The 20,199-nt window shown below is 41.4% G+C and overlaps 1 protein-coding gene across 2 annotated transcripts in view; it reads right to left on the bottom strand.

Moving 5' to 3' along the window:
• Positions 1-334: 334 nt before the first annotated feature.
• cog1 (component of oligomeric golgi complex 1) overlaps positions 335-20,199 on the bottom strand; it is a 45,133-nt gene continuing 25,268 nt past the window's right edge. For both annotated transcript variants that reach the window (XM_084071947.1, XM_084071948.1), the window contains 7 exons: positions 19,353-19,499; positions 18,747-18,908; positions 16,966-17,090; positions 16,155-16,263; positions 15,261-15,373; positions 6,109-6,190; positions 335-644 (listed from right to left, as the gene is read on the bottom strand). In XM_084071947.1, the coding sequence (XP_083928073.1) occupies positions 507-644; positions 6,109-6,190; positions 15,261-15,373; positions 16,155-16,263; positions 16,966-17,090; positions 18,747-18,908; positions 19,353-19,499 (876 nt within the window). In that variant the 3' untranslated portion in view covers positions 335-506. The remainder of the gene's footprint in view (positions 645-6,108; positions 6,191-15,260; positions 15,374-16,154; positions 16,264-16,965; positions 17,091-18,746; positions 18,909-19,352; positions 19,500-20,199) is intronic.

Below are 20,199 nucleotides of genomic sequence, written 5' to 3'. Positions count from 1 at the left end.
AAATAGCAGATCTACAAGCCCAAAGCGGGTCAAGGTGTGAACCGTTTAGATCTTGTAGATCTGCTATTTTTGCGTGACACGGTAGAATGACGTGTAGGGTATTAATTTATGAAAAAAACATTTAAAGTTCAAATATAGAGATAAGAGATTTCTGCCCGACAGCAACGCTTTACAATTTGATCTATACTGATGAATCATTGCTGTCAGGCAGAAATCTTGTATCTCCATATTTTGCCAAAAATAGCCGGTCTAAAAAAGAAAAAAGTATAAACACACAAAAAAAAAATAGGGCAAATAATAATAAATAAATTACAAATGACGACAACACCCTCAGTGAAATTTCTCTAATTTATTTATCTTATGTCAGTAATATTACAGCGTTGCTTGACCTTGTTGATAAATAACTGGTGAACAAGATTGAAATTACATAAAAAGCAGGCTGTCAAAATAGCAGGATATTTTACAAAGTTTCTGTACAGTTGCAGCCACACATGTTAACAGTAGTGTTATTTGGACATGCCTGATAGCCAACCCAACTTGAACAACGACGGGGCAGCAGTTTCTTCCTCCTGATTGGCTAACTGCCGGAACAAGTTGCCAGGGCGGAAAGTGTTGTCGTTGGCTGGTGTTGACGTGGGAGGAGCCTAGGAGGGAAATGAAAGAAAAAACATTGTATTAAATTCAGAAGAGCCGAATCAAGCGGCCTAATTTATACTTTGTAGTATGGTGGTGTCAAGTGCCAGAAATAACTGATTTTCAAACTAGTGACACCATTGTACTACAGAGTATATAATAAGCTTAAAGCACAATGCCACTTTGGTAGAGAATTGGGTGGTGTAGTTATGTTATGTTATGATGTAACTCCAAATATTGATTATATATCTTCAATATTTACTTATTTGATTCATTGACTTACATTGCACAGTGAAACAGCTCTCAAATTTACAGTAACAATTCATGTATAAAAATAAAAAAAATCTGTCTGTTTACAATGACTGATGAAGTTACTATCATCACTTTTTATACACGCAATAGCAAACAGTGATTTGGACACAGAAACATTTCTACCGTTAACTTCTTTCTAATGAAGTATGAGGTTGAGTTTTGTTCCGCTTTTGTTTGCGCTCATTTGAGCTAAAAGTGTGACGAGACCTGCAAAATAATAGCCTGGGTGCCAGCCTGCTTCGCTACGTTCGGCGGATTTTTTTTTCTCTCTGCGCTTCTCAGTCTGGAATGCACCCGATTGACTCGTCTTTCAGAACTACACAGGAAGTACACAGGAACTACATATGTTACGTTCGGCAACGTCGTTGCTGATTGGATGTTGTTCAAACGAATGACGAATCAAAACGATCACACCGTTTTTTTTGTCCCGCCCCGCACCACAGACCAATCAGAAGCCACGGTAGGTTTGGAACCTTGGCTGCTGTGTCCCGCCTCCTGGAGATAGGAGGCATTCCAGACTGAGAAGCGCAGAGAGAAAAAAAGTCCGCCGAACGCAGCGAAGCAGGCTGGCACCCAGGCTAGCAAAATAAGTCAATGGGGAGAGTATTCTGCATGATCAGTTTTGAATCAACGGAACATCTATTAAAACTCACCGATCGATTAAAACAAACCTCTATCAAAGTGTAATTGTGCTTTTATATGGGTAGAATCTCAACTCAAGAGTTTCATGTTTCAAAGGAGAGCGGGCCGTCGACTCTGTTTTGGTTTTTAAGTTGAGCCATGAATCCATGTGAAACTATTGTAATGAAGCTGTCTGTTTACCAGTACATAATGTCACTCTGTCTGCTAATCTGTCCACCAGAAAGTGCTGTAAACACCATAACTATCTTGGGCTGAAACACTACCAGACTCCCAGAGTGAAAGGTGATGATCCATGTGGATCAACTATGCACACCTTTAAGATGCCATGTCATATATCAGTGGTTCTCAAAGTGGGGTCCGGGGACCCAGAGGGTCCTTGAGGGGGTTCCAGGGGGTCCACAAATAAATTATTGATAGGAACAAAATGGTCAGACCAAAGTGGAACCAGAATTTGGTTCCATTTGTAAACTCTCAGAGTTATGGGGGTCTGTGGGCCAATGCAGGGGTTTTCAACTGATTGTGAACCAGGGACCACCACCCTGACTAAGACTCCACCTGGGGTCCACTTTTGTGTTGGGAGGGGATATGGGCTAAGATATATAATAATGACTGTTAAGGGCTTGATATAATTCCTTACTACGCACAACACATTTAATCAAGCCCTTAATTAACAGTCATTACTTAACTGAAACATAATGCTAGTGTTTGAGTGTTTTTGAGAATTCCTTAACTGATGAGTGAGCAGACACATGCTGTTATTTGGGCACATTTCCTAATAATGATGGCTCAACCAGGCGACACTTCCACTTCTTGAGATTCCAATTCCCTTTTCTGTGGAGGTTGCAGTAACTGCTGTCAACAACATTGACGTGTCATCTTAGGCCACCAGGTCATTGAGTGAACTGTTTCTCAACTAGTGGTCCATGACATGATCACGGGTGGTCCATGTTTGTCTCTTCTTGGCTATAGTGGAGTCTCATGTCTCATGTCATTTTCTGCCTCGAACCTTGCCCTGTACATATTCTTCAGGTATGCCAGCATGAAAATACTACTGATACGTAGTTACAAAAGGTCAAATACATTTTGTTTTTACTGCAAGGCTTGGGAATTGTGCCTGACAACTCATCCAGATACATGTGTCTCTTGACAGACTCTGTGGACATGACAATGAGCTGATCCTCTTATTATACTACAATTATGAAAATAAATTAAAAATCTTCACTTTCCTACATTACTGAATGCATGGTCAGGGACCACATGCAATACCTCCACGGACCACCAGTTGAAAACCCCTGGTCTAATGCATATGTAAACAGGGGGTCCTTGAATAAATAAATACAAAGTTAGAGAACCACTGTCCTATATTGAGACAAACAGTAGGAAAGCTGAGAGGGACACAGGTAACAGGACAACAGGGGGAGACAAACAGTAGGAAAGCTGAGTTTTCAGCACCTTTAGCTGGACAGCATTGCATACAGTGACACATATAGTATAAGTGTAATGTACATACAGTACAGTACAGTGTACACCTTTTTATGCTATCCTGAAGCCAAAAGTATGTGAAACCACAAAACCACCATGGTGATTGACACAGAGGGATCGTGCCTTTTGGTTCATGTGAAACCCCTATTCCGTCCACCACGGCTTGCCAACTAGGATGGCGCGCCTGCCCGTAAATAAAGGGGCGACAGTGGCTCAGGAGGTAGAGCGGCCGCTTGGGAAACGGAAGGTTTCCAGTTCGATCCCGGGCTCCCAGTCAGTCAGTGCCTGCCGAAGTGTCGTTGAGCAAGAACCCCTAATTTTGCTCCTGATCTTGGTGCCTTGCATGGTTTGGGTGAATGTAATGCACATTGTATAAAGGCGCTATATAAATGCACTATTTACCATTTACCATTAGTATAAAAACTCATGCATTTGCTGTCAAACCTTGCACACATGCAGGCCGTTGAGTAAATCAAAACGAGCGATCCCCCCATAAAAATTGGCTTCATAATTACATAAATACAGTATACACAGATAGACACAAACTCATTACAATAGCTTTACATGGCTTTATGGCTCAACAAATGATAGTAACGTGAGCTTGGGATTGTGCTCTACCATTAGCAGACCATGAGGCCTGATTTATATGCCGTCACACGCTGAAAATAGCAGATCTACAAGCTCACAATGCGTCGCATCACGGCACATTGTGAGCTTGTAGATCCGCTATTCAGCGTGCAACATTGTCAGTATAACTTAACATGTGGCTGCCGTCCGGTGCAAATCTTGCAACAAAGCTGATGCAAGGCTGATGCTTCACAATCATTAAAGAGCAAAGAGGTCATTCATCGAGCATAAAAGCAATCCTTTCTTCTCTCCTCCTGCAGGACTGACAATCATTGGTTCAGATATTAAAGCTGCATTATGAGATATACTGATGAACATGGGCAATTATTAGCTCACAACAAGCTAATTAAAGGTGATGGAAAGTGATAGTCTTGTTAAAATACGAGTTAAATAGCTCTATAATTTGATAGTAATCATTGTTATAGACTATCGAGTAATAGGGGTCTCCTGTTTCTTTTGTAAACAGAAAATACATTTTCAGGACGGGATAAAAATGTTATCCATTCAGGAGATAAATAATTGAAATTGGAAGTGATGAAACCAAAATTTAGCTGACAATTATTTGAAGCTGAAGAATTACTCTCCTGATTGGAGGAAATTGGGAACCCAGCTGAACATGTATTTGTGTCTATATATTTTAAAGATCTGAATAGACAGGGAGACTTCTGCTACTGAACAATAACGCGATGATTACTCTCAGAATATAGTGCTTTAAGCTTTCAACAACCTTTTTGTTTTAACCAGAAAATATGACTCGCAGCACCTTTAAGCATTAGAAAGGAGGTGGGAACAACATGGAGGCTAGTAGCGCGTGTCCATATTGTTATGTCTGAATAAAGCCTTCATATTATTCTCAGGTCTTGTATTGCACAATGCAGCAGTAATATGGTACAGTCACACTGCAAACGTGCAGGTAGGCTACTGCACTCTCATCAACTACTACCATCTATGCAGAAGAATAAGACTGCACTCAACAACAAGTAGAATGTTGAATTTGGCTCAAAACAGAACTACTGTGTCTTTACCAAGCACAGTGATTCTGGATATTTAACCATCAGGCTGGATGGTTAAATATCATCTATGGATGTACAGTAAAATACACAATATCAGCACCCTTGATAAAGATATATATATATATATATATATATATATATATATATATATATATATATATATATATATATATATATATATATATATATATATATATATATATATATATATATATATAGATATGTGAATCTATCTCTCTATATATCTATCTATCTAATCTATCTATGTGCATACAGGGGTTGCAAATAATTGTGAAACCTATTTTCTTGAGAAAATATTTGTAATTGCAATACCGTTATGTTCTTGAGGTTGATTTCAGATGTATGAATTAAAGGAAGAAAAAAAGTTAATATCATTATTATTACTAGCATCTTTATCAAGGGTGCCATTAATTGTGGAGGTGACTGTGACATGTATAAATAAAACAGGTTAATTATATATAAAAACAAACTACATATTGAGTGCAAGCCTGTTCTTTTGAATGCACTAATCACATTATACATGAGCATCTACAATTAACACTACATAGATGTACACACATAATAAGAACTATACACACACACACACACACACACACACACACACACACACACACACACACACACACACACACACACACACACACACACACACACACACACACACACACACACACACACACACACACACACACACACACACACACACACACACACACACACAAGGTCCACTGCAGTGACAGCAGTGGGCCAGCAGAGGGACTTGCCTGTGACTCCCACATTCAATAATGCTGGCAAAGGCAGAGAGTTTAACAAAACAATATTTACCCAAAAGAATGACACACAACAACAAAAATACAAATAAATAGTGTCGCTGTCGGGCAGAAACCTTGTATATCTATGCTTCAAATGTTTCTGTTTAAAAAAGTAATAATTAACGTCCAACTTCATCATACAAGAGTCACACAAAAATAGTTACAATAGCAGTTCTACAAGCTCAGTTCTCAGCTTGTAGGTCTGCTATTTTAACTATTTAAAAATGTTTTAAAAATGATAAAAAAGTAATAGTTTTGGACCTAAATGTTTCCACCTGACAGCAACGATATATGTGTAATAAATGATATAGTACTCTGTAGTAAGACGGTGTAGGTAACAACACGTTAAGCTTGTTAGAAACTCATCCGAGTTCTATTTATGTCTTTTTGTGACGTCTGAAATAGTTCACTTGACCACAGTTATGCTAGACAAATGAATGTAAAAAGAAAATGGGTACAAAACAGCCCATGGGGTCTTTCAAGAGAAAGCCCCTTTATATTCGGTTGAACACTGGAAATATTTTCAAACAAATCAGGCTTTATCTCCCAGTGGTGCTGTGTCTTACCAGTGGACGTGTGGTGGTGGTAGATCTGATGGCTGACTTGGCCTTGCGTGCGTTGGTCATGCTCAGAGGCAGCAAGCCAAACCTGGGAATGACAAAAAACTAGGGGTGTCACGATTCGATTCAAAATCGATTCCTAGGGTGCCGATTCGATTAAAATTGCGATTCTGCGATTCATTGATATTCGATTCTGCGATTTATTGCGATTTTGTACCCCAAATCACTTTGCTTTAATTACACTAGAACATTTTAAAACAATTCTGAACAATATAAACCATGAAAAGTTGAATCATACACTTCAATGCAGCCGACGTCATGTCAGTCAGTCTTTCTGACATTGATTTCAGACAAAGTGCCAGTGAAAAGGGTACTACCTTATAATGAAAAAAAAAAACATTTTGAAACGATTTTAAAATTGCGGCATTAACACATTGCATGCCAATCACGTAGATCTACGTGAACCTATTTATAGCCGCCACGTGCCAATCACGTAGATCTACGCAAAGTGATTTTTTTTTTTAAATAAAAGTTTTTCTTTTTTTTTTTTTTGTCCAATTTGACCCAAAGACCAAGGAGATATGATTTATCGAAGATATAGACTCCTATCCACTTCCTTTTTAACTTAAAACTTAAAAAATATTTATCTCGGCTCCTAAGTTCTTTTTTTTTTTCAATGAAAAATCTCTGGCACTGGCTAGAAATTTTCAGAAATAATCTCTGGCAGTTAATGGGTTAAGAATCGCGATTTATTCATGAATTGATTTTTTTTGACAGGCCTACAAAAAACAAACATTAATAGCCACAAATATGCATTATTGAGTCACAACATCAACCTGCTGTCCATTATGATCAGCAACGTTAATGAAAGATTAAACACAACAGAAACAGGAAAAGCTGATCAATATGTACGTATATGTTTAATGCCATGGAAGGTCTGAAACGTGCTCAGCTTAGTTGGCTTATACTCTGTAGTATTACAGTGTTCCCCTGCACGCTCCAACAGACCCTGAATGGTATTGGCTTCTGGGTAAAGGAGCACAAAAATGAAACTCAATCCAAGATAATGCAATGTCACTGGCACGAGACAGAAATCAGCCCTGTCAACACTCTCCACTGACCAAAACATACTAGAAGTCTGACACACAGTTAAGGTCTATTATAATAATAATAATAATAATAATAAACTTTATTTGTATAGCACCTTTCATGACATGAAATGCAGTGCAAAGTGCTTTACAGAGCAAGAATACAGTTACAGTTACAACCAATTTAACAATAAAGCAAACAAAAAATAAAATAAAATAAAAGCAAAAGCATAAAACATTAAAATAGGCAATACAGTGAGGACTTAAAAATCAACCAAAGAGTCAGCTAAAAGCAAGAGTGAAGAAATAGGTCTTGAGCTGTGCTTTAAAGCTATCGACAGAGGCTGCCTGTTTTAGGTGTAATGGGAGTTTATTCCACACTGTTGGTCCGTAAAAGCAGAATGCTGCTTCACCGTATTTTTTATATGTCATTTTAGGCACCTCGAGTAGGTCAGCACTTGAAGACCTGAGGGTCCGGTTTGGATCATGTCTCTCTAGGCAGTCATAGAGGTAGGAAGGTGCCAGACCATTTAGAGCTTTATAAACTATTAAAATAATTTTAAAATCAATCCTAAAAACAACCGGGAGCCAGTGTAGTGAAGCTAGTACTGGAGTGATATGTTCTCTCATTCTAGTTTTAGTTAAAATTCTGGCTGCCGCATTTTGAACAAGTTGTAATCTGTCAGTTGTTTTCTTAGGCAGGCCAGAGTAGAGTGCATTGCAGTAATCAAGCCGAGAGAAAACAAAAGCGTGGATCAGCGTTTTTGCGTCGTCTAACGACAGATAGTCTCTAATTCGCGCAATATTTCTAAGATGAAAGAAAGCAATCTTGGTGACATGATTAATGTGTGCATTAAAATTCAATTCAGAGTCGATAATAACCCCCAGGTTCTTTACTGTGGTGTTACTTTCTACAGCCAGGTTACCAAGTCTACTTATTATTAATTCTCTCTGCTCACTGGAGCCAATTATGAGAATTTCTGTTTTATCCTCATTTAGCTTAAGAAAGTTCTCACTCATCCAGCATTTTATACTGGACAGACAGGTCAACAATGGGTCTAGAGCGCAGGGGTCGTCTGGAGCTACCGAAAGATACAGCTGGGTATCATCAGCATAGAAATGGAAGTTCACTCCGTGATCGGCGATGAGTTCTCCCAGTGGTAGTATATACAGGGAGAACAATAAGGGACCCAGAATTGAGCCCTGTGGAATACCAGAACAGATGTCATGTTTGTCTGAGTCAAAATTAGCTAGGCTGACAAAATAGCTTCTGCCTGTTAGGTAAGAGTAAAACCAAGACAAGGCTGTGCCTGACAAACCAATCCAGTACTCCATGCGTTGTAGTAGAATTTTGTGATCAATCGTGTCAAAAGCAGCGGTTAAGTCAAGGAGTAGGAGAACAGATATATTTTTGTTGTCAGCGGACACCCTAAGATCATTAATTACTTTTACAAGTGCTGTTTCTGTGCTATGACCTTTCCTGAAGCCAGATTGGAATTTGTTATGAACCTTATTGTTCTGTAGGAACACATCCAGTTGATGAAAGATAGTTTTTTCTAAGACCTTTCCCAGAAATGGCAGATTAGAGATTGGTCTATAATTACCCAGCACCAATGGATCAAGGTTGTGTTTCTTGAGTAACGGCCTGACTACAGCCGTTTTCAGTGAGTCTGGAAAGACGCCTGAAAGTAGAGAGCTGTTTACAATTCTTAGGATATCTCCAATCACGCTGTCTAAAACCTCTTTGAGAAACGGGGTGGGTATTGCATCCAGTGAACAAGATGATGATGTCATCTGTGATATAGTTTTACGGAGTTCCTCTTCATTAATTGTGCAGAAAGATAATAGACTTCCTCTGGAGTGATCTACGTTTTTGCACCATGCACCATTTGCAGCATTTGCAGTGCTAGCAGCAGCATTCATAATACCAGCTCGAATGCTAAAAATTTTGTTTGCAAAAAAGGACGCAAACTCATCACACTTAGCTTTAGAAGCAGGGAGCGACTCCTTGTAAGCCTGGGGGGGGTTTAAGAGATGTTCAATGGTAGAGAATAAGACTCTGGCATTTTGCTTGTTGTCATTGATAATGCCTGAAAAATATGCTTGCCTTGCCAAGCGCAGTGCTTTGTTATAGGCCACTGTTGACTTCTTAAAAATCTCTAGGTGGACAGTGAGTTTGTTTTTTCTCCAAATTCGCTCAGCTCTACGACATTCTTTCTTGAGTGAGCGCATGTGCTCGTTGATCCAGGGTGTTACTCTAGAATTAAGTTTCTTTTTAGTTTTCATAGGAGCCACTATGTCGAGAGCTGACTCTAATTTGAGATTAAAATGTTGAACCATATCATTCACTGAGGGAGCATCAAGTAGGGTGGGCACCTGCACACACGCCAGATGACGAGGAAACTCGTTTGCTGCAGATGAGCTAAAAAAACGTTTTTTTATAGTATATTCTGTATTGTTTTTCCTTAGATCAAAGACAGTTATATTAAAACACAATAAATAGTGGTCTGTTAGTTCGGGCTTATCAATAATACTGTCAACAGTGATATTCAAACCTTTAGTGATCACCAAGTCCAGGGTGTGGCCATGTTTATGTGTTGGCCCAACAACATGTTGAATAAAGTCAAAATTGTGCAGTAACTGTAGGAAACCCATAGCCACAACATCTGAAACAATGTCAACATACAAATTAGCATCTCCAGTAATCAGAGTTCTGTCATAATTAGTGGAACAGATAGATAAAAGTTCTGATATTTCTGTTAGAAATAAGGCTTTGCTGCACTTTGGAGGTCGATACATACTAATCATAAGCACAGACGATTGACTCTCCAATATGGTGGCCTGGTATTCAAATGATTTAAAACTGCCAAGGTTTGTCAGAGGTTTGAATTTTAAAGTGTCAGAAAAGATATTCGCCAGACCACCTCCTTTTTTTCCCTCACGTCCTGAGTGAATGAAACTGTACTTTGGTGGGCATGCTGCAGATAAGAGCACCGCTCCATCAGAACCAAGCCAGGTTTCTGTTAGAAAGATAATATCTAGTTTCTCTTTACAGATGATATAATTTACAGAGGAAGACTTGTGATTAAGTGACCTGATGTTAAGTAGGGCCAAGTTTAGCTTAAGGCATTCAACTACTTGGTTGTTTCCTCTACATGGAATGCCTGTTAAATTTGCTGTATTTGCAGAGCGTTTAAAGTCACTCCTTGTCCTGGGAACTCTATTTGAGATAACAGTGGAAATATTGTAAACCTTGTTTTCTACAAGGCTAACTAAAATAGCCTTGGGCCCAGACATGATTTTGGCTATGCATAATGGACCCTGCCTATCTCAGCAATCAAATGTATTCTCTAGACGTAGGGAAGCCGACAGGACGTTCTTGTTCTTGCAATGGCTCCGTCGAGGGGCGATGGGTGGGGGGCAGGGCACGGTTGGTGCTTGGCGTTTGATTTGGGGGGTGAGTCTAGTCCCCGCTCTAATCAAGTCGTTCATGCTACTGGTGAAATCCAGAAGAGGTATTGGGGACAGGGAAAAAGATGATGATGAGGAGGAGGAAGGTGATGACGTTGGATAATCTTCCTCATTGAGAGACTCCTCTTTGTCTCCTTCCTCTTCCAGCATGACCGTGGCTGCAGAGTCGACGTCAGGGGCCGTGGCAATCTCCTCCTGTGGATTTAGGCTGTTATCAGCGGTTGTTTTCAGCACGCTGTCCTTTGTTTTTGTTTCCGAGTCTTCACTATCAGAGAGTTCATTTGTTATGGATGTTCCTCCACCATCAGCAGCGGTGGGGGGTGGTGTGACAGCGTATTCGTCCACACAGAGCCATTCACCTTGGCATTCTTCAACGGCAGCAGCATTATCTGTTGTTATGGAAGCTTGTGCTCTGGCAGAGGTTGACGAGGACAGGGGAACATTGTAGAAAATGTTTGACATAAACAATTTTGTTCCCAGCTTGTTCAATTTAAGGCCATCCGAAGAAAAAAGATGTCTTCTATCCCAAAAAAAATTGAAATTGTCAATAAAATGTACAGATTTGTTGGTGCACATAATTGAAAGCCATTTGCTCAGTGCAGACAGTCTACTGAAACGTTCATCGCCGCCTCTTGTAGGTGGTAGTGGGCCGCTGATGCACACCTTTACATCAAGTGAGCTGATTTTGCTGAATAAGGCTGTGAAATGCTGTTTTAGGATTTCGGACTGTTTGTTCTCTGTATCACATGTGCCAACGTGCAAGATCAGGGTTTTCACCGTTGGGTGTTCAGCGATAAGATTCAGAATTCTGTCATTCATGTCAGAGACTTTGTCTTTAGGGAAGCATAACACTTTTGCCTTTCTTCTTATCATGCTTTTAACATCTTTAACTCTTTAACTGCCAGAGTATTTACACATCTACCCCCCTTCCCTGCCAGAGAATAACATTGCAAAAATAGGTAAACTGTGAATTTTGTCTCCGTTTATTTTTTAACATTGAAGTGAATGGAGCAGAAAATCTTCGCATTGCGTTATCTCCTGCTTCATTTGTGATTAAAAAAAAAAGAAAATTGAAAAAAAAAAAAAAAAAAAAAATAATTTTTAATTTTTTCAAAAATCTCGTCAATCTCGTCGACGGCTGGCTGAGCCATGCGGAGAAAAACGAGAAATCTCGTCAATGGCAGTCAAAGAGTTAACAGCGGCATCCCCTATGATCAGAAATTCAGGCTCACCATATAGCCTTTTTTCATCTGAGTTACTCTTGGTTCTTACCCTGTTTTGTCTGCCATCAGACGGGCATCTGGGGTCCTGGAGCAATGGGGTGAATCTGTTTCCCAGCTGCACAGGACACTCAGCACTCGATGTTTTGGGAGATTTGTTTGTAGATCTACCTTTGGCAGTTTTCCACTGTTGACGCTCAGCACTCGATGTTTTGGGAGATTTGTTTGTAGATCTCCCATTGGCAGTTTTCCACTGTTGAAGGGGGGTAGAAGACGCGGTACCCTGTGTCCGGGGGCATCGATGATGGTGACGCGCGGGTGGTAGCGCAGGCCAGCCGGTCAGATCTGTAATCACAGGGCTCCGAGTTCTGCCAGTTATTCGCCCCTTCAAATCCTTTGGCTTTGCCCCAAAAGTGTTCCATGAGAATGCCTTGTCCTGGGGTTTCTCGGAAACCACACTAGGTGGCTGCTTGTTGGCATGGTCTTGTCCGTTGCTCTGAGACTGTGGAATTCCATAATGTTGATTCACTTCCACATTCACTCTTAAACGGTGTAATTCCGTTTCCAGCACTGCAATCCTTTGCAGCAATTTTTGGTAGTCCTCTGTTGAAAAAGTCGGGTACATCCTGATGCTAATTAGCTTTGGCTATATGCCACGCACCCAGTCACTGGAGGTCGACAAATAGGTCGAAAAATAGTAGAAATATGGCTTGTATCTATAGAAGAAATAGAGTCCCATGGGTTTATAAATATCCAGGATCCATTCGTGGTTTCTCAGGGAAAAAAATAAAAATAAAAAACATGGATATCAGCAGAGGAATGTAAGCATAGGGCAGAGCGAGCAGCAAAAGCGTCCTCACAGTACGAGAGCAGAAGCACAGTATCATCATCATTATGGACTATAATTGACCACAAAGCTTTTTTGTCCTTTGTCGCGTGAAGAAATGTGGAGGTCTGAGATCCTGAATTGGTTTGGATATTCACAGGCTACGTGCGCCCAGTGCTGGAGTAGGCAGTCCAAGTCTGGCACAGTTCCTTGACTGACGGCCAGACTAAAAGACTGGAAAGAGTTCCCAAATGGGCTTGCAAAATCATACTTGGCCGGAGGTACTCGTGGAACCCTCACATTGTGCACCCTAGCAGAGTCAACTGTGTCTCCACTTTGACAGGAAGCTGTTTAAGTCCAATATCAGAAACTGGCTACCCCCCCGCCCCCCCTCTCTCAGGAAGGAGATCTCTGGTCGCCAAACAAGGAACTCAAACACACTGGACATCCTCTCTCACCAACTGAGAGATATAAGCAATTGCCAATCCTATACATGTCTGACTCCTATATATATGACTCTTGAATGATAGTGGATTTTAGATTTGTGTTTCAGGTTGTTAGATTTTTAGATAGACAACAGCACATTTTAGATTCTGAACTTTTGATTTATTGAGATGGAAGTTTTATATTGTACTAAGCTAAATAATTCAGTGTTTTAATGGCACCTGTCTTTTTAAACCTGTGATCATGCTGAAAGCTTAATAAACATAAACACTGTTGTGTACCAAGAAGAACAGATCTACAACCTTACATATGCAATGTAAGCTTTTGTTAAGTTTTGAAAAGGTTTTGTGCCCCACGTGTTAAGACATTTCAAAATAATTCCAAAAGATCTGCTATGTTTCAAAAATAGCAGATCTACAAGCTCACAATGTGTCACATTGTGAGCTTACAAACTGCCCACAAAAAGTTCGGAAACTTAACGTAGGTTGTGTATTTCTCCCCTTTAAAAATACCAATTGGTATTGTGTTTTATATCATTATAATGTTGTCATATTATGTCACCTTTACAACGAGGTACAGCTTGTAAGGATCGCACAGCTAAACATGTGGGTGGCACCCCCAAAAAATTGCCAAAATCCCCCAATATGCTTCTGTTGGTAATCGCTCTTGTTTTTGTGCTCAGGTGCCAATCACAGGTGTGTGACTGGCACCTGAGCATGGGTTCTGCAACCCATGCTCCAAGCAGCAACACTCCCCCCATGGAAAGATGCCAAGTTTGTCCCTTCAGGATAAGGCCCGTGCAATAGGGCAAGTGGAAGCTGGTGTTCCGTTACGCAGAGTGGAAGCATTATTTGGTGCCAGCCCTGGTACCATTTCCAAACTTAGGACCAAGTTCTGTGAGACAGGTGAAGTCAAAGGAAGACAACAACCCAAGAAGACCGGTTGCATCCCTTGCTTCACTGAGGAACCATAGGTTTTCTTCCAGAGATTTACGGGGAGGATTTGCACAACGGTACCAAAGACAGATGTCAAAGTTGCAGGACCCATGCTCAGGTGCCAGTCACACACCTGTGACTGGCACACATCTGCCTGCAAATGGTACCAGGACTGACATCAAATAATGTGTAATCTGCGTAACGGAACACCGGCTTGCCCTATTGCATGGGCCTTATCCTGTAGGGACAAACGTGGCATCTTTCCATGGGGGCAGTGTTGCTGCTTGGACCATACACAAACTCAACAAAGTTGCAAGACCTAACTCAGGTGTCAGTCACTGACAACTAGCTGTGTTGCTCATTCCAGGAATGCCCGATCCTTACAAGCTGTACCTCGTTGTAAAGGTGACTAATCAACGATAAACATGATATAAAACACAATACCAATTGGTATTTTTAAAGGGGAGGAATAATCGACCGAAGTTAAGTTTCTGAACCTTTTGTGGGCAGTGTATAAGCTCACAATGTGACACATTGTGAGCTTGTAGATCTGCTATTTTTGAAACATTTTGAAAGATCTTTTGGAATTATTTTGAAATGTCTTTGGGGCACAAAACCTTTTCGAACCTTTGAAACCTTTTCCGAACTTTTTGTGGGCACTTTAGATCAGCGATCTTTGAATAGCCAAAAATGTGAGTTGTTAAACTGTTACTCATTGTGGTGGGGGACCCCCTGCAATAACCTCAAGGACTCCACCTTGAGAAACACTGGGTTAGGATACCTACTGGTTGACAATGAAAACAAACGATCTTCCTGATAAAAAAATCCATGCTTTTACAATTATAATAACGCCACACTGGATGTACAAGTCCCCGGAGAGGGCACTCCATGTCACAGTCTAAACACTGACTTCTCCGTGAACTACAAAAAAATATGGTATAGGAGCGCCGGCTGGCCTAGCGGTCGCATACCATATATGCTGGTAATCCAGCTTGACAGCGTGTCGCAGGTTCGACTCCCGATCCCGACGACCTTTGCTGTGTGTCACCCCCCCCATCTCTCTCCCCACTTCCTGCCAGCCCACTATCCTGTCAATGAAGGCAGAAAACGCCCCAAAAAATATCTTTAAAAAAAAATAAAAAATTATGTTATAGAACTACAATTCCCTCCTCACCTGATCTGGCTGCTGGCCAGGGGCAGGATGTTGTAGGGCTCCTGCGAGGTTACACTGCTGCTGTTCCGTGACACAAACTGCTTCTCTGTGCCCGTCAACAGCCCCAGCAACACCTAGAAGCACACACACACACACACACACACACACACACACACACACACACACACACACACACACACACACACACATCACCACGACAACAGTACACTCAATACACCTAGCAACACAAAGACTGACAACAATAGGCTCTATGCACAGCAGCCATATTGGAAAGAAATTGGGCATCTTCCTTACTTCACACTTAACACAGGTGTTACTAATTACTCTAATGAAGGCTCTGTTCCATTTAGTGTAGCACAGTGGTTCTCAAACCTTTTTAATGGGACCCCCATAACTGAGAGTGTACAAATGGAACCAAATGGACCCTTACGGGTTCCATTTGTACACTCTCAGAGTTACACACACGTAAGGGGCCATTTGGAACCCCCTCAAGGAACCATGAGGGTACCTTGTCCACACTTGAGACCGACTGGTGTAGCAGAGTGTTTCTTCCCCCCCCCACCCCCCGTAGTAACACCCTGAGGACCCCCTAGGGGTCCCGGACCCCCTGTTGAAGACCCATGTCCCTACATCATAACATAACTACATGTCTAGTCTGACAATCCTGACAAACCAATCCTGTGAAAATCGGTTGAGAATTCAGTTGTGATGATTTTAATTGTGGAGACCTCCTACTTCAATAGACATACTGGACATGGGGCATACATGCATGTGTTATTCTATTGGTTGATAATATAGAGATAGTATAGAGGTGTGATTCTATTGGTGCATGGTAACGGGGTGTTATTCTATTGGTGGATGGTACAGAGGTAAGATTCTATTGGTTGACAGTACCGAGGTTCTCTGTGATAGGCGGTTGAGGTTGGCGTTTAGATGCGGAGTGAAGACGTCCAGATCAAAGGGGTCGATGTAGCTTTCCAACCAATCACAGACCTCCTGGACCCTGCAACCAACACACACACACACACACACACACACACACACACACACACACACACACACACACACACACACACACACACACACACACACACACACACACACACACACACTTAATGAGTCTACCAGTTTAGTATGTATGTACTGATGTTCTCATGTCTTACTAAATAAAGTACATCAATCAATCAACAGTATGTTAATACCAGGTTCAAGGGGGGTTTGTGGGGTCTCTATACTAGCGGTTCTCCATTTTTTTTTCAAGTACCCCCACTTTGGTATGCATTAGGCAAGGGACCCCAATTTCTGGGGCCCCTAATCTGCACTGTAAAATCCTAACTCTGAGACTGTACACTCTATGGTGCTGATTCTGTTTGCACTATTTGAGTGCTGATTGTTTTGTTTAATGGACCACAATGGAAACAAGACGTTGGCTTTTTTTGTGTCTCATCCATTTGGCATTTTTAAATCGTTGGTTGTACTGCTATACTTTTAAAAATCATCAATAAATTATTCAATCAATAAATCACCTGGGGTGTTGTCGGTTCTCTATATGATACCTGGGGTCTTGTGGGGTATAAAAACAGGGTCTTGTCGGGGTCTCTAGTTCGGTACCTGGGGTCTTGTGGGGTCTATATATGAGTATGGCATTAATTAAAACGTTGACGCGTCCACGTCATTAAACACAAGTGGACGGTATATACAGTACCTGGGGTCTTGTTGGGAGCGGGAGCTCTTGCCCTCCTCGGGTCTTGTTCCCAGCGTGGCACTAAGGTAGCGCAGGTCAAACAACAGCTGCAAGGCTCTGTTCTGGGTCATAGGGAACTGTCCCTCCTGTTAGTGTTGGAATGGAACCACAATGAAACAGTGTGAGGCATGACACCACCATTTTGTCACAGTTTACTAGCCCACTGCAAAATACTTGTTAATTTAACTCTGAGTGTACAAATGGAACCAAATGGACTCTTCCAGGTCCATTTGGTTCTATTTGTACACTCTCAGAGTTACAAATGGATAAATTGACACAGATTTCACTGTGTAAAACCATCTTCTCAGAAAGTATTGACACATTGCCTCTGATCATCAGATCATAACCTATGTGTTTGTGTGTGTTTTTAACCCCTTTTCTCCCCAATAGAGAGTATGCACATGCATCACTTTTCCACCTGGACACGCCCCCTCAACTAGACTGAGTGGCAAAACATTGAGCAGCATGAAGTGTTGGAGTTGGAAGCACTCGTTGGAAATCACTCAACGGTCCTTTGTACCACCTGTTTATAATTTGCACATAATGCAGGAGGCAGCAGGACGTTGCTTATTCCAAACTCTGACACAGAATGTATTGACAGAAAGTAGCTCATAACATGTCTCTACGGTGGATTTTTATGAAACAAAAACTTTGCAGATGGAAAGAGAATAATTCAAGCTTTCCGTACAGCTGCCATGTTGGTGAGTTTAACACTGTTTAATACAATCAGATAGGACTTTTCTGTTTGGATGTATGGGCTGTCAAGGCCAGAAAGTATTTTTTTGCCACTAGGTAGGCGTTCCTGCATAACTTCCCTCCCCTGAACACGGGCCAACTGTTTTCGTATAGAGTCTGACTATAGACGCTTGACAAAGCCGGCTGCACCGCGGTGGATTTGAACCCACAACCTCCGTGGTGGTGCGCAGGCACCACTGCGCCACCCGAGTGCCCTTAAAGATGGACATAAATGGACTTCCTATCTATCTATACCAGGGGTCTTCAACAGGGATCCGTGACCCCTAGGCGGTCCTCAGAGATACTACAAGGGGGGCTTCCAAATCTTTGTGTGATAGGAACTTTACTTTTTTTTATTTTTTACATTAACCACTTGAACCCTGGCATCCCTATTCTGGGGGGAACATTAGCCGAAAATACCCGATCTACAAGCTCACAACGAGTCTGCGACGCGTTGTGAGCTTGTAGATCGGGTATTTTCGGCAGAGAGTTTGGTGTACAGGGAAAAAAGAGCAGACCAAGTACCGAGCCAAAGGTCAAGTTTACAAAGTATTGAGGGTTTAAGTGATTAAATGTCTGAAAATACACATTTATTTACACATGAATCCAACATGTAGTGGGGGTCCTTACTTCACCTCTCTCTCAGCTAAGGGGTCCTTGGCCTGAAAAAACGTTGACGACCCCTGATCTATCTGTGTGTGTGTGTGTGTGTGTGTGTGTGTGTGTGTGTGTGTGTGTGTGTGTGTGTGTGTGTGTGTGTGTGTGTGTGTGTGTGTGTGTGTGTGTGTGTGTGTGTGTGTGTGTCTGTCTGTCAGTTTCTCTGTCTCCAATCAGTCTCAAACTCAATCTACACTGTAAAATCCTCAGTGTTAATTTAACTCAAATGGACCCATAAGGGTCCATTTAGTTCCATTTGTACACTCAGAGTTACCAGAACAGTACAGGTCCATTTGGTTCCTAACTATCCATCATTTAGTTGCGGACCTCCTGGAACCCCCCTCAGGTACCTTGTGGTGGTCTGGCTGTGTGAGGGCATGGTAGTGCTGGAGAGCCCGGTCCAGACAGGATCGAAGCAGCTGGTTCAGGGTGGGCCGGGGCAGAGCGTGACCCCCCACCCGGTTCACCTCCACACACAGCTGGAACAGCAAGGACTGCACAAACCACGACGGCTGCACACGCATCACACACGCATCACACACGCATCGCACACACACACACATTTTGAATTTAGGCATTTACACTGTTATCCAGAGTGACTTACAAGTGTGAAATCAGAATAAGCAGAGTAAACATGATCAACAAACAAGGTAAATAGTGACATAAGTAGAGTACAGAGAGTACAATGTAGTGTTTCAAAGATACTATAGGATACAAGGTATTGAACCTAGAATCTGTCTAAATAACATTCTGTAGATTTGAAACTACTAGAGGCCCTCACACCTTATATGGAGATATCTGTATCTGTCAGTCCTTGTCCCTTGCATGCCCATTATATGGAGACATTTTATTCATAAAAAATAGTTTCAGCTTTAAAAAAAATGGCTATAGTAGAACATGTTTGTTAAAAACGTAGCAGGTGTTGGTAGGGTAACATGTTGTTGAATGGAACCGACCTGGGCAGGAAGTCTAATCTTGGACGTGACGCTGCTGCCTGACTCCGCCTCCTCCTGGATCTCCATCTCCTCCCAGTTGGTGGCGGTGGTCAGGATGGAGCCTGTAGACTGTGTATGAAGTACTGGAGCCAACGGATCTACAAGTACCTGCACCAAAATAACACACCATAGACAACATGATGTACTGCAGACAACGGATCTACACGTTTAAAACCTCACGACTGAAACATTTTGTATGGCCAAGTTTGGCCGATTGTGAAACAGTGTTAAAGTAAGTACCCTGCCCCCCACACACACACAATAGCACTGTTTCCAAAACAATTAACATAGGATGTAAAATGATGATGTTTTAGTAATAATGGGCCTCATGCAGCAACCGTTCTTAAGAGGAAATTTCTTCTTAAACCCACTTAAAGGAGGAGTTCACCCCAAAAATGACTTATTTTTTTATCAATTACAAACCCCATGAAGCCTTGATTTCATGGATTTATTTTTGTGGCATTCCTAAGAAAATAATTTGATGAACGTGTGTATTTCCGGTAGACACAATAATCTACTTTGTGTCTCCTACCGGATATATTAGCCGGTAGGAGACGGGAATCAAATTATTAGCTTATGAATGCCACAAAAACAAAAAAGAATCCATGGATGCAAGGCTTCATAGGGTGTGCAATTGATAGAAAATAAGTCATTTTTTGGGCGAACTCCTCCTTTCAGAAGTTAAGAAGATTTTGATATACTCCAACTATACTTCCCCAGGGGTGTAAATACAGCATCACAATAATGTTAACCCCCTAATCCATATTTTATACGTTGGCTATTCAAAAATAGCAGATATACAAGTTCA

The sequence above is a fragment of the Gymnoscopelus microlampas genome, assembly GCF_963454915.1.
Source record: "Gymnoscopelus microlampas genome assembly, chromosome: 11".
Classification (NCBI taxonomy): Eukaryota; Metazoa; Chordata; class Actinopteri; order Myctophiformes; family Myctophidae; genus Gymnoscopelus; species Gymnoscopelus microlampas.
Note: the sequence above shows the minus strand (reverse complement) of the source record. Positions and strands in the feature narration are given on the sequence as shown.